The sequence below is a fragment of the Prionailurus bengalensis genome, chromosome B1 (assembly GCF_016509475.1).
Source record: "Prionailurus bengalensis isolate Pbe53 chromosome B1, Fcat_Pben_1.1_paternal_pri, whole genome shotgun sequence".
Taxonomy (NCBI): Eukaryota; Metazoa; Chordata; class Mammalia; order Carnivora; family Felidae; genus Prionailurus; species Prionailurus bengalensis.
The window spans coordinates 74,332,953-74,355,136 of NC_057344.1; the positions used below are offsets into that span (position 1 = coordinate 74,332,953).

At 42.6% G+C, this 22,184-nt stretch overlaps 1 protein-coding gene across 2 annotated transcripts in view; it reads right to left on the reverse strand.

Moving 5' to 3' along the window:
- The window catches only part of TMEM131L (transmembrane 131 like), a 170,979-nt gene extending 169,704 nt beyond the window's left edge, over positions 1–1,275 (reverse strand). For both annotated transcript variants that reach the window (XM_043567149.1, XM_043567140.1), the window contains exons 1-2: positions 1,093–1,275; positions 322–392 (exon numbers count right to left, since the gene is read on the reverse strand). In XM_043567149.1, the coding sequence (XP_043423084.1) occupies positions 322–392; positions 1,093–1,216 (195 nt within the window). In that variant the 5' untranslated portion in view covers positions 1,217–1,275. The remainder of the gene's footprint in view (positions 1–321; positions 393–1,092) is intronic.
- Positions 1,276–22,184: the final 20,909 nt, after the last annotated feature.

A 22,184-nucleotide genomic window follows, 5' to 3' on the forward strand; every position in this document is an offset into this window, starting at 1 on the left:
AGGGAACAGGGCACACGTCCCTCGCGCACCCAGGTCTACAGCCCGCCGAGGGGCCCGCCCTTCCCCTCCACAAGGCTGCCGCTGGCCTCGGCCCTGCTGAGGTGGCCTGGGCTCCCACCTCCTGAACTTGGGGCGGGCGTGACTCACGCCCTGTCACATGGCGCGGGAGGAGGCTGGGAAGGCCACCGCTGCCAGGTGTTCAGGCTCTGCCCGACCGTTTATTTGCCTTGCAAAGTGGCCCGAGCGCCTGTGCCGCTGGGGGGCCGACGGCCTGTCCTCCCTCGCACACCCACACCAGCCCTGTCACCTGGTCGTCCTCACCTGAGTGGGCAGCAGGAGTTCCCCTTCTTCTGCCTGCCACAGCTCCACCACGTTCTGCAAGGGCTCAATCGCTGCACGAACACCAAAAAATACACCGCATTTTAATGCACGGAAAAGAAACGCTTCCTGTTTCCCTATCATGCCCCCGTGCACTCGCCTCACCAAAACAAGTCACCCTTTCCTTCTCCAAGCGGAGGCCACCCGAGGACAAGAACACAATGGACGGGGTGAAAGCGGGCGGCCCCTCTGACAGAGAGTAGGGAGCGTGCAAGGTCGGGGTTCTTGTGCTGGGCGGGGTGGGGGGGACGCAGGGGGATAGCCACCCGGCGGGCCGCTCGGCGCTCCGCATCCCGCAGCATCTGGGGCTGGCGTCTGCAGGATGGGTCCTGGGCGGCCGAGCTCGAGGAACAAAGCTGCAGGAAGCCGGGCCGCGGCGGGGCCCCAGCGCGCGCCACACAAAGCGGGGGCTGCGCCCGGGGCGACCGGGGCCCGCGCACAAAGGCTCCGGGGCGCGTGCGGCTAGCGGTCCGCGCCGCTGTCCCCAAGCTCCGCGACTGCCCAGCTTTCCGTTTGTCTGAGGGCGGGGGGCGCGGGAGGGGACGCTGTGGTTAGAAAATGTTATCAGCCGAGAATTGCAACCGCTTTCCTTCCTCCTCCTGCCCCTTTCCCCTTCCTCCCCTCGCCCTCTTATAGATTTCAGCAGTTCCCTAAAAGAAAGAGAAGGGGGGGCGGGGTGGAGAAGGAGAGCGAGCACAGCGGCGCAAGGCTGACCTTGTCCCTGAGCCCCTCCCGGGCGACAGCAGGGCAGGAGGACCTGGAAGACGCCCAGCAGGAGGTTCACGGCCGCGGCGGTGCGGCAGTAGCAGCCCGGCTGCGGGCGTCGGAGCCCCGCCATGCTGGTGCTCGCGCTCCTCTCGGGTGCTCGCCGCGCTCGCTGTTCGCTCGCTGGCGCCGGGGCTGCCTCGCCCGGGCCCGCCCCCGCGCCGCCCCGCCCCGCCCCGCCCCGCCCCGCCCCGCCCCCGCCGCAGCCGCCGCCGCTGCAGCCGCCGCCGCAGCTGCTGCAGCTTCGGCCCCGGGCGCGCCGCTCGCTCTGCGCGCGTGTGCGCCACAGATAGGGAGGGACGGAACGCGGCGGGGCGCGGGGGAACGTGGACAATGCGAATGCTGCGGCCCTGGGCACCCCGCCCGGGCGCGGACCACAGGGCTGCGGGCCCGCCCCACAGCGCCCCGCGGCGTCCTTCCCAAATCTGCGGTCCCCAGGCACTGTCTGCGGCTGTGACGGGGTCTCTTAGAGCTGTCGGGAGAGACTACCAGGCCACTGTCGCCAAGTGCGATTTGAGGAACTTTCGGGTGGTTTCCTCTTTGTTTGGGCACGCTGGCACAGTCGGGTTATTACCCACGAGGGAGGAGGGCGGTGTTGGGGGGGCGGGGGTGGGAGTGAGGAGTCGCCGGGCCAGAGGCCTCAGACAGGATATTAGTGGAAATAATGCAGTGGTTGTCAGGAAACGCTAGTGCAGCCACATGGCTACTGCCAGTTATGCAGCGAGGATATCCGGTGGCTGCAAAGTCTGTAATTTAAAATAAAAAGAGCTCTCCCAAGACCCGAGAGGCTGACCTCAGCGAGGCGTGGCGGTGGTGCGCCTGGCAGCCTCCGAGGAGACGGCCCAGGTTGTGACAGGTGGGGAAGCCTCTTCCTAGGGCATTTATAGCTGCAAAGACCCTGCAAATACTCCCTTAGGATTCATACTGCAAAATTCAGCCAGCCTCCTCGGAAACATGGTTGAGGTCGAGGTCGGTTGCCTGTTTCTAACATTAACTGGGTAATATACATAATACCTGAAAATGTATTTTCTAGCCCCATTATTTGATGCCTATAACCAAAAAGTACGTCTAATATCTGAGATCCCGTTTAAGTTTAATATCATGCCTTTGCCAACGGTACCACAAACAAAGGTTTTATTCAAGAATCGCTTTGCATAAGCTGGAGGTATTGGCAGTCTTAAGGTTTTTTTTTTTTTTAACTAGTTTGCTGCTTCCAGAGTAGTTTGTGTGAAATTCAGAGAATTTGAGCAGTGTAGAATAAGGAGAAGTGACTGGGGCACACCTGTCTGTTTACATTGATCCTCTATTTAATTGTTTCTGGTGCCTTACAGTCTAGACAATGGCAAAGCAGTGGTCAAAATAGCAGGAGGGATGCCAAAGAAGAACTAAATCAATCATGGATCCTTTTCTCCCCAGGAAAAAGTCACTTTGCCTTATCCAACTTCAAGACCCCAGTATTTTCTCAGTTCCTTGTCTTTTTCCCGTGTTCCCTGCCAGCATCTCCCTTTCTGTAGCAAGGATCTCTAGTCCCATCCTAATGAGTCTTTTTTTTTTTTTTCTTCGTTTTATTTCTCTAGGTTTGTATTTCCCCTTGAGCTCTGAAGATCCTCCTCTGTGTTAAGGGGCTGTCTTCTGTCAAAAAATACTTGCCAGAGCCCAAGGAGACAGTAACTGCACCTTCAAAGTTTGTTTTTAAATGAATATTCTGTCATTGGCCTATTTATTTACAATATGTATTTTTAAGTCCTCTCATGACTTAGAATGGAAAACAAGCAAACATTGATGAACATGAAACAGGTTTCATGAAACAAGTTTAATAAAAAGTCATGGTACAAACTTTTTTACTATTTTTTTTCTTATTGCTAATTTTTAAACTATCTTACTTTTTTACTAAAAGTCTTTCCCACAATAACCAGTATCACACAATCAATGAAAGTGACTTAAAAGAGGAAAATTGCTGTGGACCATTATTAAAAAAAAACACAGCTCTATTTTGTTCTCGTACTGAAACTTTTTGAAGGCCAGCTTGATTTTCAAGTTGTGATCTTGTGGACTTTACAAAGTGGGTAATGCTATTTGACTGTTGTTCAAAAAGCCAGAAGCATGTATCTGCAGTGCCATGGGGTTGGAGAGGGATACAGGATTACACAGCTGTCTTCTTAGATAAATCTGACCTACTTAGCCTTCTCTGGAGGTATTTTTCATGCTGACTCATGAACAACAGGAAAGTTATGGCCCATTAAGTAGCATCCATGTTTTGAAGTAAACTTCTTCTCCAAAGAAGACTCCTGTGTCATTGATGCCATTATTTGCCTGCAGGTAATAAATATTCTTTTGTCACAGATTATTAGAGTTGGAAAAATTTGGCTATTAAATAATAGCACAACTGCATCATTTTACAGAAAGAGAAACTGAAGCCCAGAAAGGATGAGAAATATCCAAGTTATAGTAGCAAAGTTATGGAGAAGTATGTATAAATAATGTTAACTAAAGAAAAAAAAATTAATGGAAACATGAATTAACTCAATATGCAAATTATAAACACAAAACTAAGCATGGAAGAGGCACTGAGGAGATACCTTACTAGAGTTTATCATTTTTTTAAAGTGTAAAATGTGATGATTTAATTATACATTGTGAAGTGATTACCACTATCAAGTACATGAATACATCTATCACCTCCCATAGCTACCTTTGTGTGTGTGAAAATCTACTCTCCTAACAAATTTCAAATATACAGTAGAATGTTATTAACTCTGGTCTCTATGTTGAATATTAGATCCCCAAAACTTAAAAAAAAAATTTTTCTTTTATTTAAATCCAAGTTAGTTGACATATAGTATAATAATGGCTTCAGGAATAGAATTTAGTGATTCTCCACTTACATATAATACCCAGTGCTCATCACAAGTGCCCCGCTATCCCCATCCCCCCACCCTACACCCCCTTGAGCAACCCTCAGTTTGTTCTCTGTATTTAAACGTCTCTTATGGTTTGCCTCCCTCTTTGTTTTTATCTTATTTTTCCTTCCCTTTCCCTATGTTCATATATTTTATTTCTTAAATTCCACATGAGTGAAATCATATATTTGTATTTCTCTGACTGATTTATTTCACGTAGCATAATTATTCTAGTTCCATCCACATTGTGGAAAATGGCAAGATTTCATTCCTTTTGATCAAGTAATATTCCATTGTGTGTGTATATATATATATATATATACCAAATCTTACTTATCCATTCATCAGTAGATGGATATTTGGGCTCTTTCCATAATTTGGCTATTGTTGTTAGTGCTGCTATAAACATTGGGGGAGTTTATCAATTTTAAGTTAGATCCATATAAGTTAATTTAAACACATGCACACATACACACACATCTACCTAGGGGGTAGCTGGATGGCTCAGTCGGTTGAGCACCTGACTCTTGATTTCCACTCAGGTCATGATTGCATGGTTTCATGAATTCACACCCCACATTGGGCTCTGTGCACTGACTGCATAAAGCCTGCTTGAGATTCTCCTTCTCTCTCTACCCCTCCCCCACTTGCACTCTGTCTCCCTCAAAATAAATAAATAAACTTAAAAAAATTAAAAAATAAAACACATACACACACACCTAGGAGCGCCTGGCTAATTCAGTCCAAAGAGCATGCAACTCTTGATCTTGAGGTTGTGAGTTCAAGCCCCATCTTGGGTATAGAAATTACTAAAACATTAAATAAATAAACTTAAGAACCACTCCCCCCCCACACACACCTAAAATTGACTAAATCTACACTCATTTTAAGATATACAAGGTGTTGACCATGCTTTGGACTTAACTGCACTCTTGTTTTTTTTCTTAATGAGTATAGATGAAAACCAAGCAAGTCTATAAATGTGAGTTACATCTCAAAACATTCTACATAAAATTGACAGTGAAGCATCAAGTCCAAATCACCTGTCTCTAGTCTAGAGAAGATTCAACACACCAGGTCACATGGTGGGTTGTAAAGACTGAAAGAGATACTATATGGTAAGCATCTAGTATACGTGTTAATAAATGCTAGTAATGATATTATCTTGCATACACATTGTGGGGACATGCCAGACCTTTCTTGAATATGGTAAATTTGATACTGATATTCAATTGTTTTAATTACCTATTCATTATCCCTGATCCTTTATAACTCAGACATGCTGGAAATGGGAATGTTTAATGAAAATGTACATGTAACAGCTGTATGCTATCTATCTATTTTGGGCTTCACCCCAATCACAACAATAAAACCAAGGGTTTCATGAAACAACCACTACCATCATTGCTAGGATCTGAGCCTCATCTTCCCTGGGAAGAAATGCCCAGAGGGATGGCTCTTGAAAGCAGTAACCTAATGGTTTTGGTCAGGTACCTTTAAGATGCAAATTGTCCCCTTAAGTTAAGGGGACCCAGCATATGCTAACTTTATTCCATTTCATGTCATCTCAAGAAGCCTCGATTAGGTGCACTAGATAAAGTTTCTCTCCTTTCTCAAACGACTCTGTTGTGTTAAATGGTCCTTTAATGGTCCTTTAATGGTCCTTTACCATTATGAAAATACCAAGCATCAGTATTCATAGTTAAAAATAGTCATCTTTCTCTTTGTTTTTTTTTCAAAACTCATAAGATTGTACAATGAAAAGGATATATTTCACTGTATATAAATTAAAGTAAAAATGATAAAGTTTTTAGTTAATAAATTTTTAAGAAATTAAAGACAAAATTTTTAAAGATAGGTTAGACTGATATATACAGGATGCCTTGGATGTGGTCATGCTAAAGGTTTAAATATGATTAAATGATATTAAATATGATACATGAGTGAAAAACAAAAAAAAAGTAAACAAAACAAAAAGTAGTTACCTTCCCAGTAGTCTACATTGTGACTTGGCATGGTTATTCGGCTTAGTTCTGGTCAATGAGATACAAGCAGACCTCTACTAACATGGCTCCAAAGAAAGCTATTGCTTTCATGATGAAAAGGAATAGACTCAGCTAGTACAGCCCTTTTACTCTGTGTCCTTTTTCCTCCTGGACTATAAACGTAATGCCCAGAGATTTGCAGCCAGCAGGCAAGCCTGAGGAAGAAAGCTACCTTTCTTTTTGATGGCCCCAAGAAACGGTGCTTATCACTTAGCATACCAGTTTATTCTCCAAAGGACAGTGCCATCACCAGATACATCACATTAGGTCTATGTGGATGGCACTCGTGACACGTGTGACACACAGCTCTAAGTACTGTGAGAGCTTCCCCATACCTCCTCAGTCTGCTTTGCAGCCTCTTGCCTCTCTATTCAACCTCTAAAAGTAAGACTACTCTAGGGCTTGGTCCTGGATGCTCTTTATACTCTGTCTTTCTGGATAAACTCATCCAGCCCCAAGTCTTTAAATATCTATAAGCTAATGAGTCCCAAGTTAGAATTTTAGGCTTAACCTGAAGTCCACATTCATATTCCCAGCTGCCTACTTGTCATCTCCACCTGAATGTTGAATAAGCATCTCAAACCTAACATGTCCTGCTTGCTTCTACCCATCCAAAGCTGCACATCCCCAGTCTTCCTAACTTCAAGTACGTTGTAGTAGCATCTACCCAGTTGCTCAAGCCAAAAGCCAAAGTGTCACCCTTAATCCATATTTTCTTTATACCCTTAAATCTAGCAACAAGTCGTGCCACCTCCAGAACATTCCTCATACTTATCCTTTCTGAACCACTACCCCGATGTAGGAGTGCCTCATCCCTCATATAGACTCCTACCATTGCCTTCTACTGGTTTCTCTGCTTCCACTTTCTCCCCTTACATCTGGTTTTCCAACAGCCAAAATGATCTTTTAAAAACAGAATTCATCTGGCAGCATTCCATCTAACAAATGGAGGATCACTCTGAGGGGTTATAAAAATAAAAATTAAAAAAAAAGCAGATTATGTACAAAACCCTGCAGTGGTTTCCTAGAAGCTTAGAATAAAATCCAAACTCCTTTCCTTGTCCTGCAGGAAGTGAGATCTGGCTCCTCCTCGCCTTTCTAACCGCATCTTCTACCAGTCTTCCCCTTGATAACTGTTCTTCAGCCCAGGGGCTTTTGTGTTCCCCAAGCCTACCAGACTTGACCCCCATCTCAGGGCCTTCACACTTGCTGTTTCTTCCGTCTGGGAAGCTCTTTGTCTCATTGTCCCACATCTGGCTCCTTCTCATCATTTACATAGGGCTGCTACATAAGGTTGTGTATAAAGAGCCAAGGAATAGGGACTGACATCAGCTCTCTGATTCACCAAGCCACGCTCTGGCTCGAGGATGCCCACAGTGAGAAGAGTCTTATTCTGATTCCACAAAGGCACGGACGGATGGCCAAACCCCGTGCCTATTTTGTGTCCTCCTGGGCGGAGGACCTTTTTCCAATCAAAATATTATTTCTTATGTCTAAGAAGAAGGTAGAATGAACAGTCACTGGGCACTAATTTTACATGCATTTCTTATTTATTTATTATTTTTATTTTTAAAATTTTTTTTTAACGTTTATTTATTTTTGAGACAGAGAGAGATAGAGCATGAATGGGGGAGGGTCAGAGAGAGGGAGACACAGAATCTGAAACAGGCTCCAGACTCTGAGCTGTCAGCACAGAGCCCGACGCGGGGCTCGAACTCACAGACTGTGAGATCATGACCTGAGCCGAAGTCGGCCGCCTAACCGACTGAGCCACCCAGGCGCCCCTGCATTTCTTATTTAAAAACACAACAGGATTAGTCTTATTGTCCCCATTTTACATGTTAAACAGTAAGAGTGAGAGAAGTAAATTGTTAATGCAGAGTTAAAATTGGACTCTAATTCCATTGTACCATAGTGTCTCTAAAGATGAAGGAGCAAGAACTCACTTGGAAGCCTCCACTTTTTTCATGTTTTAATTCTACTTCTTATTTTCAGATTGTTGTAGGAAAGTTAGAACAATCTACAAAAGCCCCACTATAGTCATTAAAAATAAATTACTATTGCTACATATAGATACAAAACATACCCCACCTACACACCCTCCAGGTAATAAATTAAGATCAATATGAAATCCAGTAAAACCTGTCATTTTACTTTTGAGCCTCCACACTTTTGGAGACACAGTTCTTATCCTTCTGACTTTTGTACTTGCTTGCTTGCTTATAGTGTATTTGGGAAAGTTATTTGTATAAACTTCTAAAACAGTGGCTGCATTAACTTATTTAATTGTTTATACTTATTAAAATCTTCTACTTGGGAAGTCAAAATGCAGACCAATGAGTAGGATTTATTTTTCTCTTCCTTGCCGAGTTTTTTTTCCTTCCTTGTTGTTTTTGAAAAGACATGACTGGACTTCAGAAGGTTGGCAAGAATTGCACTTCTGTAAGTCGAGTCAATTTCTTGATGGTCTTGGAAAAATATTTTTTAAGGACTTAAACTATAAAGCCAGGACACCCCCTTAATCTGAGAAGCAGAAATAGTAAGTACTTTTTCAGCTGTATTTCACAGTCTGAAGTGATTCCTTGTAACTCAACTTCCTTTCTTAGAAATAATGAAAGATAACCCTCATATAGTGCTTACGACCTGCCAAGCCCTATCCTAAGTCCTTTGCATATATTAAGTCATTTAATCCTTCCAACAACCCAATGAGGTGGGTATTATTATTATCCCTATTTTACAGATGGAGAAATTGAGGCACAGATAGGTAAGGTATAACTTAGTTGCCCAAGGCCACAAATCAGTAAAGGTACAGAGCTGAAATCTAAGCCCAGGCGTCTGTCTCTGGAATCCATGTCCTTGACCACCAGAGCAATACTATCTTTATACCTTCAAGTGATTGGGAGGGTAGTTATGATCACTTTTGTACTATTGGTGAGCATTAGAAATGTATGCAAAATGCACTGAAATTAGAGACGCTGAAAATGAAGGCCATCATGGCATCAAAAATCTAACAAATTGTTAAGAGGATGTCAATACCGAATAGCCAACGTCTAGTCATTGAATGTGTCATAGTTCCAGAAATAATGGCATTCTCAGTCATGGAAATGAGTCTATCTAGGTAAAGTAACCTTGATATATTATATGAATTAAGTTATATGAACCCATGTTGGCTGAGGAAGCTCCCCAAACGAATACCATATACCACTTTCCACAGCGAGATATAATCTTAATAGTAGTGCTTTTTCAACAATACTTATAGGATTCACTCACCTGAGCATTCTAACTGCAATTTTGGAAAATATGCTTCACGACCTTGAACAAAGCACTTCACCTCCCTGCACCTGTTTTCTTACCTGTAAAATGAAGCCATTAAACAATATGATCTTTAAGACCCTTTCCATGCCTAACATTATATGATTTTCTGTCCCAACCTGATAGCTTGGAAGCAAGAAGCCTGAACTTTTTTGGTTGTCATTTCTTACTATTTCAAAATCCACTGAGTAAAGCAACTTCACAGCTTCCTGAACTTGCATGCTTTCAGATTACAATCATGTTAAGTTTGGCATTTAAAGTTCAAATCAAAAGTTGCCCAGTCAGCAGCAGGGAACCAGATATTATGGAGAAGAAGTAGTAAAGGGGAGATCTGTTCTTTCCTTAGGGACACACCTGATTTGCCAGTGGGGGACCACTTAGCAAAGCATACAGTCGGTAAAATCTAATGTCCTATCTATGGGGTCTGGAGTAAGTTATTTAACCTCTCTGTGCCTTAGTCTGTCATTTGTAAAACAGAGATGATAACCATCTACCTCACAAGTTGTGGCAGAGAAATGAGTCTATGTGAGCCTGGAGAAGAGTGTCTGGCACATAGTAAATGCCACATAATGTTTTGTTATTGCTCTTGTTTCCTATATTAAGAGAAACAAAATAAGAACCGGAAGAAGGTAAAGCCTAAGAGTCTGGATGGGCACTCAAGAGAGAAGCTCAGGCAATGGCTCATAGAAGGCTTCTGCCAAGTTACCTTTACTGCCAGGCCAATGTGAAACAAAAGCCCTCATATTGTGAAAATACCCCCATTTCAGTTCGTCTATTTATTTGTTTATTTTTAATTTTTTTTCTTACATTTATTCTTTTTTGAAAGAGAGAGAGAGTGGGGCGCCTGGGTGGCGCAGTCGGTTGAGCGTCTGACTTCAGCCAGGTCACGATCTCGCGGTCCGTGAGTTCGAGCCCCGCGTCAGGCTCTGGGCTGATGGCTCAGAGCCTGGAGCCTGTTTCCGATTCTGTGTCTCCCTCTCTCTCTGCCCTTCCCCCATTCATGCTCTGTCTCTCTCTGTCTCAAAAATAAATAAACGTTGAAAAAAAAAATTTAAAAAAAAAAAAAAAGAAAGAGAGAGAGAGAGTGCATGTGCCTGAGTGGGGGAGGGGCAGAGAGCGAGGGAGACAAAGAATCTGAAGCAGGCTCCAGGCTCTGAGCTGTCAGCACAGAGCCTGATGTGGGGCTCGAACTCACCAACTGTGAGCTCATGACCTAAGCCGAAGTCGGACACTTAACCAACTGAGCCACCCAGGAGCCCCATCAGTTCTTCCATTTAGACACATGTTTAAATTTCAGGCTCCTGAGCCAATACAGGTCTTTCTTACTCTTCCTTCAGCTGCAAAGTAAAGCTGACCACTAATTGAAAAGGGAACATCTTGAGTAAGTTCTGATCTGTTTACTTTTGTATGATCTCCCTCCCCTTTCAAGAAATAATAATAATAGGAGCAAATACTTACACAGGCAGAGGTGAAGTAACTTCCCAAGGTCACAGCGCTAAGTGGCGGAGTCAGAATTCAAACCGGGGCTGTCTGGCTCCAGAATGTGCACTTGTATGCTAGTAACCATGACATTTTGCTGCATCACAGACTACATTCAGTGTGTGTGTGTGTGTGTGTGTGTGTGTGTGTGTTGGAAGGTTGGAAGAAGAGAATAAAGTACACTCTAAAGGACTTGAAAGGAACACTGCTGCATCATTGAAAAATACACTCACACAGAGTACCAAACATGACATCTGACTCTGCATCATGCTAAACGGAGGCACCCTGTGCACCTTGCTCAGGAAAGAAGCTGCAGACACATGATCGGGGGGCCTTCCACTCGTGTAGTGCAACTCACAACCCTCCCAGGCCCCTGGCTGGTCACGGCAGCCCTTACAGGACAGCAGGCCCTGTGGCTCAGAAAGAGAAACCAAGGGGGAGGCAAACAGAAGGCACGGCTCGGGACACAACCTGAGGCAAGTCAGCGGCCAACAATAGCTTGGAGGTAACAGCAGAAACATCTTCAACTGGAGTGCAGCTATGAAGCCCAAGGACTCCGACCAGCAGGAGGCAAAGGGGCAGAATCACAAACAGCGGGTGCGCGAACCTCAAGCCGTGGTTTCCACAACTGCAGCCAGAAGGCTGTGCAGAAAACCTCCAACGTCAGCCAGCAGCTCTTCTAGAGATCTGGATCCCCAGAAAGTAGTGAGAGGTGCGAGAGCACTGTCCAGGACTCACGAGACTGAGGTTCTGGTCCTAGCTGGCTCTGTGCCTTTCTGCAATATATATTCACATACTTACAGAAAGGTACAGAACACATATGCAGTTTCCTCCACAAGCAGCACATCAAACTGGAAGTTGTAGGTCAATTACTTGGAGTGTCGGAGGTTACTAAATTGGATAAGAGACTTTGGCAATCATCTGTGTGTGGAGGAAGAAGTGTCTACACTATAGCAGTGGCAGTTATTTTGCTAAATAGCAAACAAGAGTTTTTCCCCTACCAACATGTAGGCAAATTCTTTTGAGTCAGCCCAATAGATGTGAAGGAAGGACCAATCCCACTCCCCTTAGAAATTATTTTTGCTATATATAAAAAATTACTTTGGTCATATTTTATATTAATAGATCAGCCTCACTTAAGAAGCACAGATTAAAATAACTGTGCAGTATCATTTTATAATGATTAAATTAACAACCATAACAACAAAGCGCCCCACAAAAAACCAGATCATTATAAAACCCAGTTTGGGCAAGATTCAAAGAAACCAACATTTTACATTGTCAGGGATGGGATGAGTTGATACTTTTTCTTAAAGGCAGCCCAAATACAGAATAAGAGCCATAAAAATGACCATAACCTTTGAAATGTATTTTGAGAAAATAATTTTAAATAAAAGATAATTTTGTAAGATACGGTTATTTAATGTTATTTAATGGTTCCAAAATGGAAACAGCCCAAATAAATCCACAAATGTGGAAATGGCAGAGATACTTATGATAGAATCGGTACAATAAAAAGCATATAAATGGGTTTTTTTAAACACTGTAAAAAGAAAAAAGCACACACACATAAGGTTGAAAAAGAAGGGATTTCCAGGCAATGAAAGCGGGAAGGCGTAGAAGATAGTGTCTCACGTGGGCAGAATGGGGGTTCATGAAAGAGTGCAGCTCCACTTGGAAGGGGTGTAAGTGCCAGGGTCAGAGATGAGCTTTGTCAGTTTAAACACAAACTAAAAGGCCCATGGGAAGCCATGATCATAAGCCATTTGTTTATGCATTTTTCTATTGAATGATTTTACATTTTCAGTTGTGAGGAGAAAAACTGGTACGTGGTTTAACAGGAAGACCATAGAGCAGGTCATCAAAGAGAAGGTGGGCACGGGGCAGTCGGTGTTGGTTACCTAAATGGGAAAGGGGATCAATGACTGGATTTTCCTCTGCTTTTTCAGTGAGCAGATAACTAAAGAGGTCCCTGAAACAAGAAGCTGGTACACAGGCCAGTGTCTCAAAGGGAGCAGGGTTCTGAGCAGGAAATGGCTAAGACGGTCTCCAGTTGTCAGAGGAAGTTGATGTAATGAAGGCAAGACTACGGGAAAATGTTGCTCAGTTATTAAAACCAAATACTTCAGATCACCTCTGAAGAAGCCCAGATGTTATCTCAGAACAAAAAGGTAAGAGGCTGAGAGGATTAGATAAAATATGTGCAGAAGTGCTTTGCCAACTGAGAAATGCTTTATAAATACTTGCCCTGGAGATAAGGGCTTCACTCTAAAAGACAAAACAAAGCAAAACGACAACAAAAAAAAACAAACAAAAAGATTGCAAAATTGGCCAGTGTGTTTTTAAACTATAATTCTAAATCGATTATTTCATAAATTCTTATAGTTCTAATATTGAAGAAGAGTTGGTAAAATCATAATCTTTTTTCTATTTGAAGCTATGATTTTATCTTGATCATTTAACCCTTTTGGCTCTTTCCAGATTTTTGGTAATCTATAAGCCAGCCCTAATTAAATTGATCAAGTTGTGAATTAGTGAAATAGTCTAAAAACACCAAAATTGGCCATGATTGCCTCAATGATTTTTGTAGTCTTAATATTTTAAATCAAATGACCACTTATTCACTCATTCATGCATGCATGCATTCAGGAAAATTGCAAGAGAGACGATGTGTCTAGGTAGTAAGGCAATAGAAAGGTACAGAACACTAAAGACTTTAAAAAAATAAAAATATGAAAGTAGGGTTACGTTACATAAATTGTTCTTTCTGCTGATCTCCGTGAGTAAATAAATAACTTAAATCTTTTCAAAGAACACCATTTGATCGTTCTTGCCTAATCTTAGCATTTGGCTTTGTGAAGCCTGCTGAGTTGTGCTAGCTAAATGCTTGCACTTACACGCACTTACATGTTTCCTCAATGTTTGGTCCGCCAGGGCCAAGAGTCAGCTTCTACCTCATGCCTCAGGGATATCAGGTTTCAACTCCTATCGTCTGCATATTGTATACCTCCCCTCGTGCCTCATTAAAAGGAACACTTTCCATTTACTTTTCTTCTTGTGACTACTGGGTCCACGGTTGTTTTCTTTCTCTACTGTTGTTAAACATCACCTGTATCATTAAGCCCAGATGTACGAAGGTATAGAGCAACACTTCTAGCTGAGAAAGGTAGTCATCTTGACTAGATACAAGTTTATCCATGCGATGAAAGTACCATTTCATTTTTGATGGCCTTCATTTAGCATTTATCGCTGGGGCTGGGTTTTGTGTTGCCTTTATAAACACACACACACACACACACACACACAGCCTAGTTCTTTTTAGGCGCTTCTCCAGCTGTGAGTTTAGCAAGGCTTCCTGCTAATGGGGAGACAGAATTACAGCTCCAAACATTCCCCTGCCACTGATCCAGAACATGTGTTATCATATCACACACTGTCAATTGATTCCAAATCCCTGCCAACAGGGCACAGTCTGCATTCCAAATATCTAAGGCCCTGGGACAGTGAATTATAAAATAGAAATATGCTATGCTTTCTCCTTTAATTTGGTGCACACATGACTAAGTTTGCTGAACATTTTTGATTCTTAGAATACGTTTGCTTTTTTTTTTCCCCCTGAAAACATAGAACAGCCTACAAAATCTCTGTACCTTAGCGGCAATAGACTTATTCTGAAGATCCCCAGTCTCCTCCGTGTCACTTCCAATCTCTTGGTAAAGGTTGGTTAACAGGAAATAGGGCAAGATGGAAGGGAGCTCACATTTAGGATAATAAAGTGACTCTCATTCAACTGATGAGAGACATAAACAGTCTGACTATGATGGTCCCACGGGAGTAGAAGGCTAAGATTTCAAACGCTATATAAACAGTTGCAAATCTCTGCAATTACTCTACAAATGGACTCCTAGCGCACATGGCAATGTCAGGAATAAACATATTTTCAGTTCTGTGCTATCCTGTATTGATGACCTGAGTTACCATTGATTTATTCCTTATTTAAAATAAGTGTATAAAACAATTCAAAATAAGTGCAGTGAACAAACATGGCTAAAACTTTATTTTTGTGATTATTGAGGACTGGAGAGTGGGGGCAGGGAGAAGAGAGACCAAGTGTCACTGGCAACCTGGCATTGGGAACATCTTGGGGATAAGCAGGAAAGTTGGACTCCTCAGAAGTCCTCAGCCCCAAAATGCCCGAAGAGCCCCAACTTGGTTACTATGGTGATACCATTCTATTCCAGTAATTTCACCTGACAAGGTCTCTGTTGTCTCTTCACTCTTGAACATTAGCCCATCCCACTCTTCTCTGACCCAGCTCTTCCTCATTAGGTCCTAAGAGACAACCACATATGCACACATAAGAACAGGCAGTTAATACTTTGTGACAAGCGAGTTAATGCCAGAGGGTGAATTGCCAGGGCAAGTACTCAAACTTCACAGAAGAGGATGCTACATATTTTCAAATCAAATCTCATTATACATGGCAGAGTCCTGGTGTAATGGTGGCCTGGCCTGGTTTTCCCTCAATGTATTAGCTCGTGCTAAGAAAAAAAAAATCTGGACAGCTGCATAATTACCCCAAATTGTTTTCAAATTGGTCTGGGACAACGAAGACATAACTCCACTAGCCTTCAAGAGGCCTGGCCTCCAGGATCAGCTTATGGTCAACCGAGTGAGATCATGCAAGCCACTTACACTTGCTAGGTCTGTAGTTCTTCAACAACAAAATGGAGGAGTTGCGAGGACGGTGCATGGTCTCAAATCCAGAGACTCTTTTCTTATTGGTCCCTTCTTCTCTGAGATGAAGGATTTTCCTGCTCACTTCTAGGCCTATTTGTTTGATATTGCTCATTCAAAACCTTTAGGGAATGGAAACAATAATGTGTGAAGTAGGAGTGTACATTATCAGAATAAAGGAACTTTAACCTTATTATATGATTTTTTTATACATCTACTTGGGAGAGACAATACATAAGATTATAATAGGAAAGACTAATTCATCTATTTAAGTATAATAGGTGTTTTCATTTCCTGAAAAGCCAAATTATGAACACTGGGTATAAAACTAGATTTAAATTCGGGGCACCTGGGTGGCTCAGTCGATTAGGTGTCCGACTTCGGCTCAGGTCATGATCTTGCAATTCATGGGTTCGAGCCCCACGTCGGGCTCTGGGCTGATAAGCTCGGAGCCTGGACCCTGCTTCGGATTCTGTGTCTCCTCTCTCTGCCCCTCCCCCGCTCGTGCTCTGTCTCTCTCTCTCTCAAAAATAAACAAACATTAAAAAAATTTTTTTTCAATGTTTATTTATTTTTGGGACAGAGAGAGACAGAGCATGAACGGGGGAGGGGCAGAGAGAGAGGGAGACACAGAATCAGAAACAGGCTCCAGGCTCTGAGCCATCAGCCCAGAGCCTGACGCGGGGCTCGAACTCACGGACCGCGAGATTGTGACCTGGCTGAAGTCGGACGCTTAACTGACTGCGCCACCCAGGCGCCCCTAAAAAAAATTTTTTTTAACTAGATTTAAATTATGTAACAATAAAAGTGGATTCTTCTCAAATGTCAAGACATATCTATGTATTAAAAGTCCCTCTTGAGAAATGTTCTCCTATGTTTATTTCTACTTATTCGAGTACAACATATATCATGGCCAGCATTTTGCTGTAAAAGCCACTGACTATAAGCACTTGGATTCATTGACCTGAGTCCAAAGCCAGAATGTTGGAACTCTCCAGAAGGAAGGAGGTCTGCTCTAATCAGTCGTAAGATGAGAGTAGTTGAGAACCATTTGTAGCAGGGCTGGATAAATTTCTTCTGCATAACTCGAGGAGGGGATGGGCAGCGGTAGTGAAAGACATGATTTGAAATAGGGAGGTCAAGGTGGGCCTAATTTAAGAAGATAACAACTTGAGGGGCACCTGGGTGGCTCAGTCAGTTAAGCATTCAACTTCAGCTCAGGTCATGATCTCATGGTTCATGAGTTCGAGCCCCACGTCAGGCTCTGTGCTGACAGCTCGGAGCCTGGAGCCTGCTTTGGATTCTGTGTCTCCCCTTCTCTCTGCCTCTCCCCCGTTCTCTCTCTCTCTCTTTCTCTCTCTCAAAAATAAACATAAAAAAAAAAGATAACAAGTTGAGCAGGAGTCAAATTTGCAGGCATCTGGGGAAGAGCATTCCAGGCAGACTGCAGCCAAGACCTTGTGGCAGGAGAATGCCTGCAAGAGGCCAGTGTGGCTGGAGAGGGAGAGTGTGCAAGAGATCAGAGAGCAAAGAGCAGAGTGGGCGTCGGGCATATCAGACAGCACCTCACGAGGCTGCCGTCAATGCTGTGAAGTATACTTTTACTTCATAGAAACATGGGGAGTCATAAAGGGTTTTAAGCGCAGTGACCTGACCTGACATGAGGGTAAGGATGAAACAAACCGGGTTGGAGGCTAATGTGGTAATCTAGTCTAAAATTTATAGTGGCTTGGAACAGGTGTTGGCAGTGGATGGGCTGAGAAGTAGATTCTAGATATGTTTTATAAGTAGAGTTAACAGAGGCGCCTGGGTGTCTCAGTCAGTTAAGCGTCTGACTTCTGCTAGGTCACAATCTCATGGTTCATGAGTTCGAGCCCTGTGTTGGGCTCTGTGCTGACAGCTCGGAGCCTGGAGCCTGTTTGGATTCTGTGTCTCCCTCTCTCTCTGCCCCTCCCCCACTCACATTCTGTCTCTCTCTCTTAAAAATAAACAAACATTAGTAAAAAAATTTTTCAGTAGAATTAAGATTTCCCAACATAGATTAGATATGGGAGATGAAAGGGAAAAAGGGAGCCAAGAATGACTCCAAACTTTTTGTCCTGAGCAACCAAGAAAGTAGAGTTGTCATCAACTGAGACGGCAATAAAATGAAATACCCAAGGAACCCACAAATCTGTATTTTTCCTACTTAAAAACAATATTTACTTAGCTCTTACTATTTGTCAGGCACTGTGCTAAGCATTTTATTTAAACATAATAATGATGCTGCAAGTTACGTACTAGTAACTACCATTCACAGATGGAGAATCTGAGGCTTAGAAAGATTAAGTTAGTTGCCCGCAGTCATACAGTTAGTGGGTGGAGGGCTAAAATTTGAACGTAGAAGGAGCCCCCACTCTTCTCTCAGTATCTAATACCACCACTCTACCTGGTCAGGTAATACTCTATTTACTTTCCTCTCTTAACTGAGTCCTCTCGACTTCTAAAGTGCAGGAATTCGTCACAATTATCTGGGTATGACACTGTGTTCGATTTAGAACAAGTCCTCAGTTTGTGGAAAATCAAGCCCAGGACTTATCTCAGTTAGTAGCAAGAGTACCTACATCAGAGAAATGCAAATCAAAAATCACAATGAGAGGTCACCTCACACCTGTCAGAATGGCCAATGTCAAAAAGACAAGAAATAACAAGTGTTGTCTTTTAGTTTTGTTGATTGTTTCCTTTGCAGTAAAGAAGCTTTTTATCTTGATGAGATCCCAACAGTTCATTTTTGCTTTTAATTCCCTTGCCTTTGGAGATGTGTCAAGTAAGAAATGGCTGTGGCTCAGGTCAGAGAGGTTTTTTCCTGCTTTCTCCTCTAGGGTTTTGATAGTTTCCTGTCTCACATTCAGGTCCTGCATCCATTTTGAGTTTATTTTTGTGAATGGTGTAAGAAAGTGGTCTGGTTTCATTCTTCTGCACGTTGCTGTCCAGTTCTCCCAGCACCATTTGTTAAAGAGACTTTTTTTCATTGGATATTCTTTCCTGCTTTGTCAAAGATTAGTTGGCCATACTTTTGTGGGTCCGATTCTGGAGTCTCTATTCTATTCCATTGGTCTATGCGTCTGTTTTTGTGCCATTACCATGCTGTCTTGATGATCACAGCTCTGTAGTAGAGGCTAAAGTCTGGGATTGTGATGCCTCCCGCTTTGGTCTTCTTCTTCAATATTACTTTGGCTATTCGGGGTCTTTTGTGGTCCCATACAAATTTTAGGATTGCTTGTCCTAGCTTCGAGAAGAATGCTGGTGCAATTTTGATTGGGATTGCGTTGAATGTGTAGATAGCTTTGGGTAGTATGGACATTTTAACAATATATATTCTTCCAATCCATGGGCACAGAATGTTTTTCCATTTCTTTGTATCTTCTTCAATTTCCTTCATAAGCTTTCTATAGCTTTCAGCATACAGATCTCTTACATCTTTGGTTAGGTTTATTCCTAGGTATTTTATGATTCTTGGTGCAATTAAAAATATTTTTTTAAGGAAATTATTAAACAACAGAACTACCAATTAAGCCAGTAACTCCACTTCTGATCCAGTATTTATCTCAAGAAAGTGAAAACACTAATTTGAAAAGATATCTGCACCCACATATTCATAGCAGCATTATTGACAATAGCCAAGATATGGAAACAGCCTAAGCATCCATTTTTTTAAAAGATTTTATTTTTTTAAGTAATTTCTACACCTAAGATGGGACTTGAACTCACAACCCAGAGAGTTGATTGCATGCTCCATCGACTGAGACAGCCACACGCCCCCTGAGCATCCACTGATGGATGAATGGACAAAGAAGATGTGATTTTGCACATGCGCGCGCGCACACACATACACACACACACACTGGAATAATATACAGCCATAAAAAAAATGAAATCTTACTATTTGATGGATGGACCTTGACAGCATTATGCTAAGTGAAATAAGTCAAACAAAGACAAACACTGTATGATTTCACTTATACCTAGATTCTAAAAAACAAAACAAACCTCACCTCATAGCTAGAACAGATTGTTGGTTGCCGGGGGCTGAGGAAGATCACAAAATGGGTGAAGGAGGTCAAGAGATACAGACTTCCACTTATAAAATAAATAAGTCACAGAGATGTAGTATACAGCATGAAGACTATAGTTAATAATACTGTATCGCATCTTTGAAAGTTGCTAAGAGAATAAATATTAAAAGTCTTCATCGCAAGGAAAAAATTTTTCATAACTGTGAATGGTAATGGATGGCAACTAGACTTTCTGTGCTGATCATTTCGCAATGTATGCAAATACCAAATCATTATGTTGTACACCTGAAAGCAATATAACGTGAAATGTCAATTATACCTCGATTTAAAAAAAGGAACATAGGGGCACCTGGGTGGCTCAGTAGGTTAAGCGTCCAACTTCAGCTCAGGTCATGATCTCACGGTCTGTGAGTTTGAGCCCCGTGTTGGGCTCTATGCTGACAGCTCAGAGCCTGGAGCCTGCTTCAGATTCTGTGTCTCCCTCTCTCTCTGCCCCTCCCCTGCTCATGCTCTGTCTCTCTCTGTCTGAAAAATAAATAAAAACATTTAAAAATTTAAAAAAAAAGGGAATATAGGCCATCAACTACATCTAAATATATGTGCACATTTGAGTCAGCGTCATCAACCCTCAATGTCAAGATAAGGTGGATATTGACCTTCAGGCCAGTGTAAAGGAGATACATGGTGTGAAATCCTGATCTCCACAGGACTATGGTTCCCCGTGAAAGGGAGTTTGTCTGGGTAGAGGCAGTGTGTACTGCTGGACCACTGGTCTAGAAAGGGCTTTCAGGACTCCCTTGGGGTAAGATGACAGTTAGCAGGATAGAGCTCCTCATATGTCACATGGTACATTTGTAGACACCCAGCAATTATGAAATGAACTGAAAAGTAGGTCATCCAATAGCTTTTTCCCAGAGGTACCTCACCCAAATAGGAAAAACTGAATAAGCAAATATCCCAAGTAAACCAATCATCAGGAAGACTTACAGGTGGCAGGTATGGGAGAAAAATGAGCTACATGTGCCCCAAGCGAAAGGTGGTGAGAAAGACACAATGAGCAGAATTTCTTGGGATTCAAGGGAAAGCACTGGAGTTTTTAATGAATTCTGTAGATTCATATCTCTGAGCAATAAGAAGTATATTTGAATAATGTCAAGAGAGGCAGGGCTAAGGAGGGGGGGGGGTCTTTTTCTCTGATTTATTTCCAATGGAGGAAATGACCACTCCCAGAGGCTACATTTCTCAGAAAATGCTGATTCAGAGAAGGGAAAGGCTAACACAGGCATAGCTGTCATGTTGACCTTTTCACAGCAGCAATACCAGCTTCACACTAAGAAGCTTTATTCAGAGTCTGAAGACATTATGGAGCACCCTTCATACTCTCAGACACAGTAGGACTCGGGCTCTGCAGCCCATCTGGGTTCCATCCTGGTTCTTCTGCTCTGCATGGCTCTGGGCAAGTTTTTCAACCTCGTTGTGTCTCAGTATCTTCATCCATAAATGGGGAAAATAAGAGTGTCTATATCATTGTGTTGTAGAAAGATCAAATGAGATCATTCATTTATCAGTTTAGAACAGTGACCCGTGTATCAGAGGCACTGACATATTAACACATATTGTTAATATTATTATTGCTTGGTAGTATAATACAATCATGGCAGTCAGTAACACTTCTTCGGTGATTACCAGGAAAAAACTGGAAGGCGCTTGCTATGATCGTCTTCTGAAAACCTTTTATTTGCCCCCCATAAATAGGCAGAGCACCCCGCCCAGACTTCTAGTGCAGTACTTCCTGCAGATGTCCATTCCAGCTCACTATCAATCAGTGAAAATCTTCATCCTTGGGTCTTCTTGATCCCTGTACTGGCTGCTACCATTTACTATACACAGAAAAAAAAATTAAATTAAATTAAAATAAAATAGCCACCGTGCCTAATTACCATTTCAGTTTACATACAAGCTTGTCCTTTTGTGCTCACGCCATTCTTCCTCCCTGGAATAATCCAGCCTCCTTCTTCCCATTTGAATCTTGCCTGTCACTAAAGGGCCACTTCTAGCTCCACATCCTCCAGAAAGCCCAGCCCGACCATATTCCCAAACCAAGTACTTCTGCTATTGTCTTTACCGTGCTATCTGTAATGACTTATTTTAGTCAAATGATATTATTCACGGGATCACTGTTGAGTTGAATCCCTCAGTAACTATTTTCCCTTAAGTTCTTACATTCTTCAATTTCTTTTTTTCCAGGTTTTTTTTTTTTTAATTTCCTTAAGTAATCTCTATACCTAATGTGGGGCTCGAACCCATGACCCCAAAATCAAGAGCCACATGCTCTATAGACTAAGCCAGCCAGGTGTTTCCCCCCTTTATTTCCCCCCAGTTTTATTGAGACATAATTGACATGACATTTTAGTTTCACGTGTACAGCATAATGACTTATGTGGATACTGTGAAATGATCACAACAGTACATTTAGTTAATATCTATCACCACACTTAGTCACAGATTTTTTT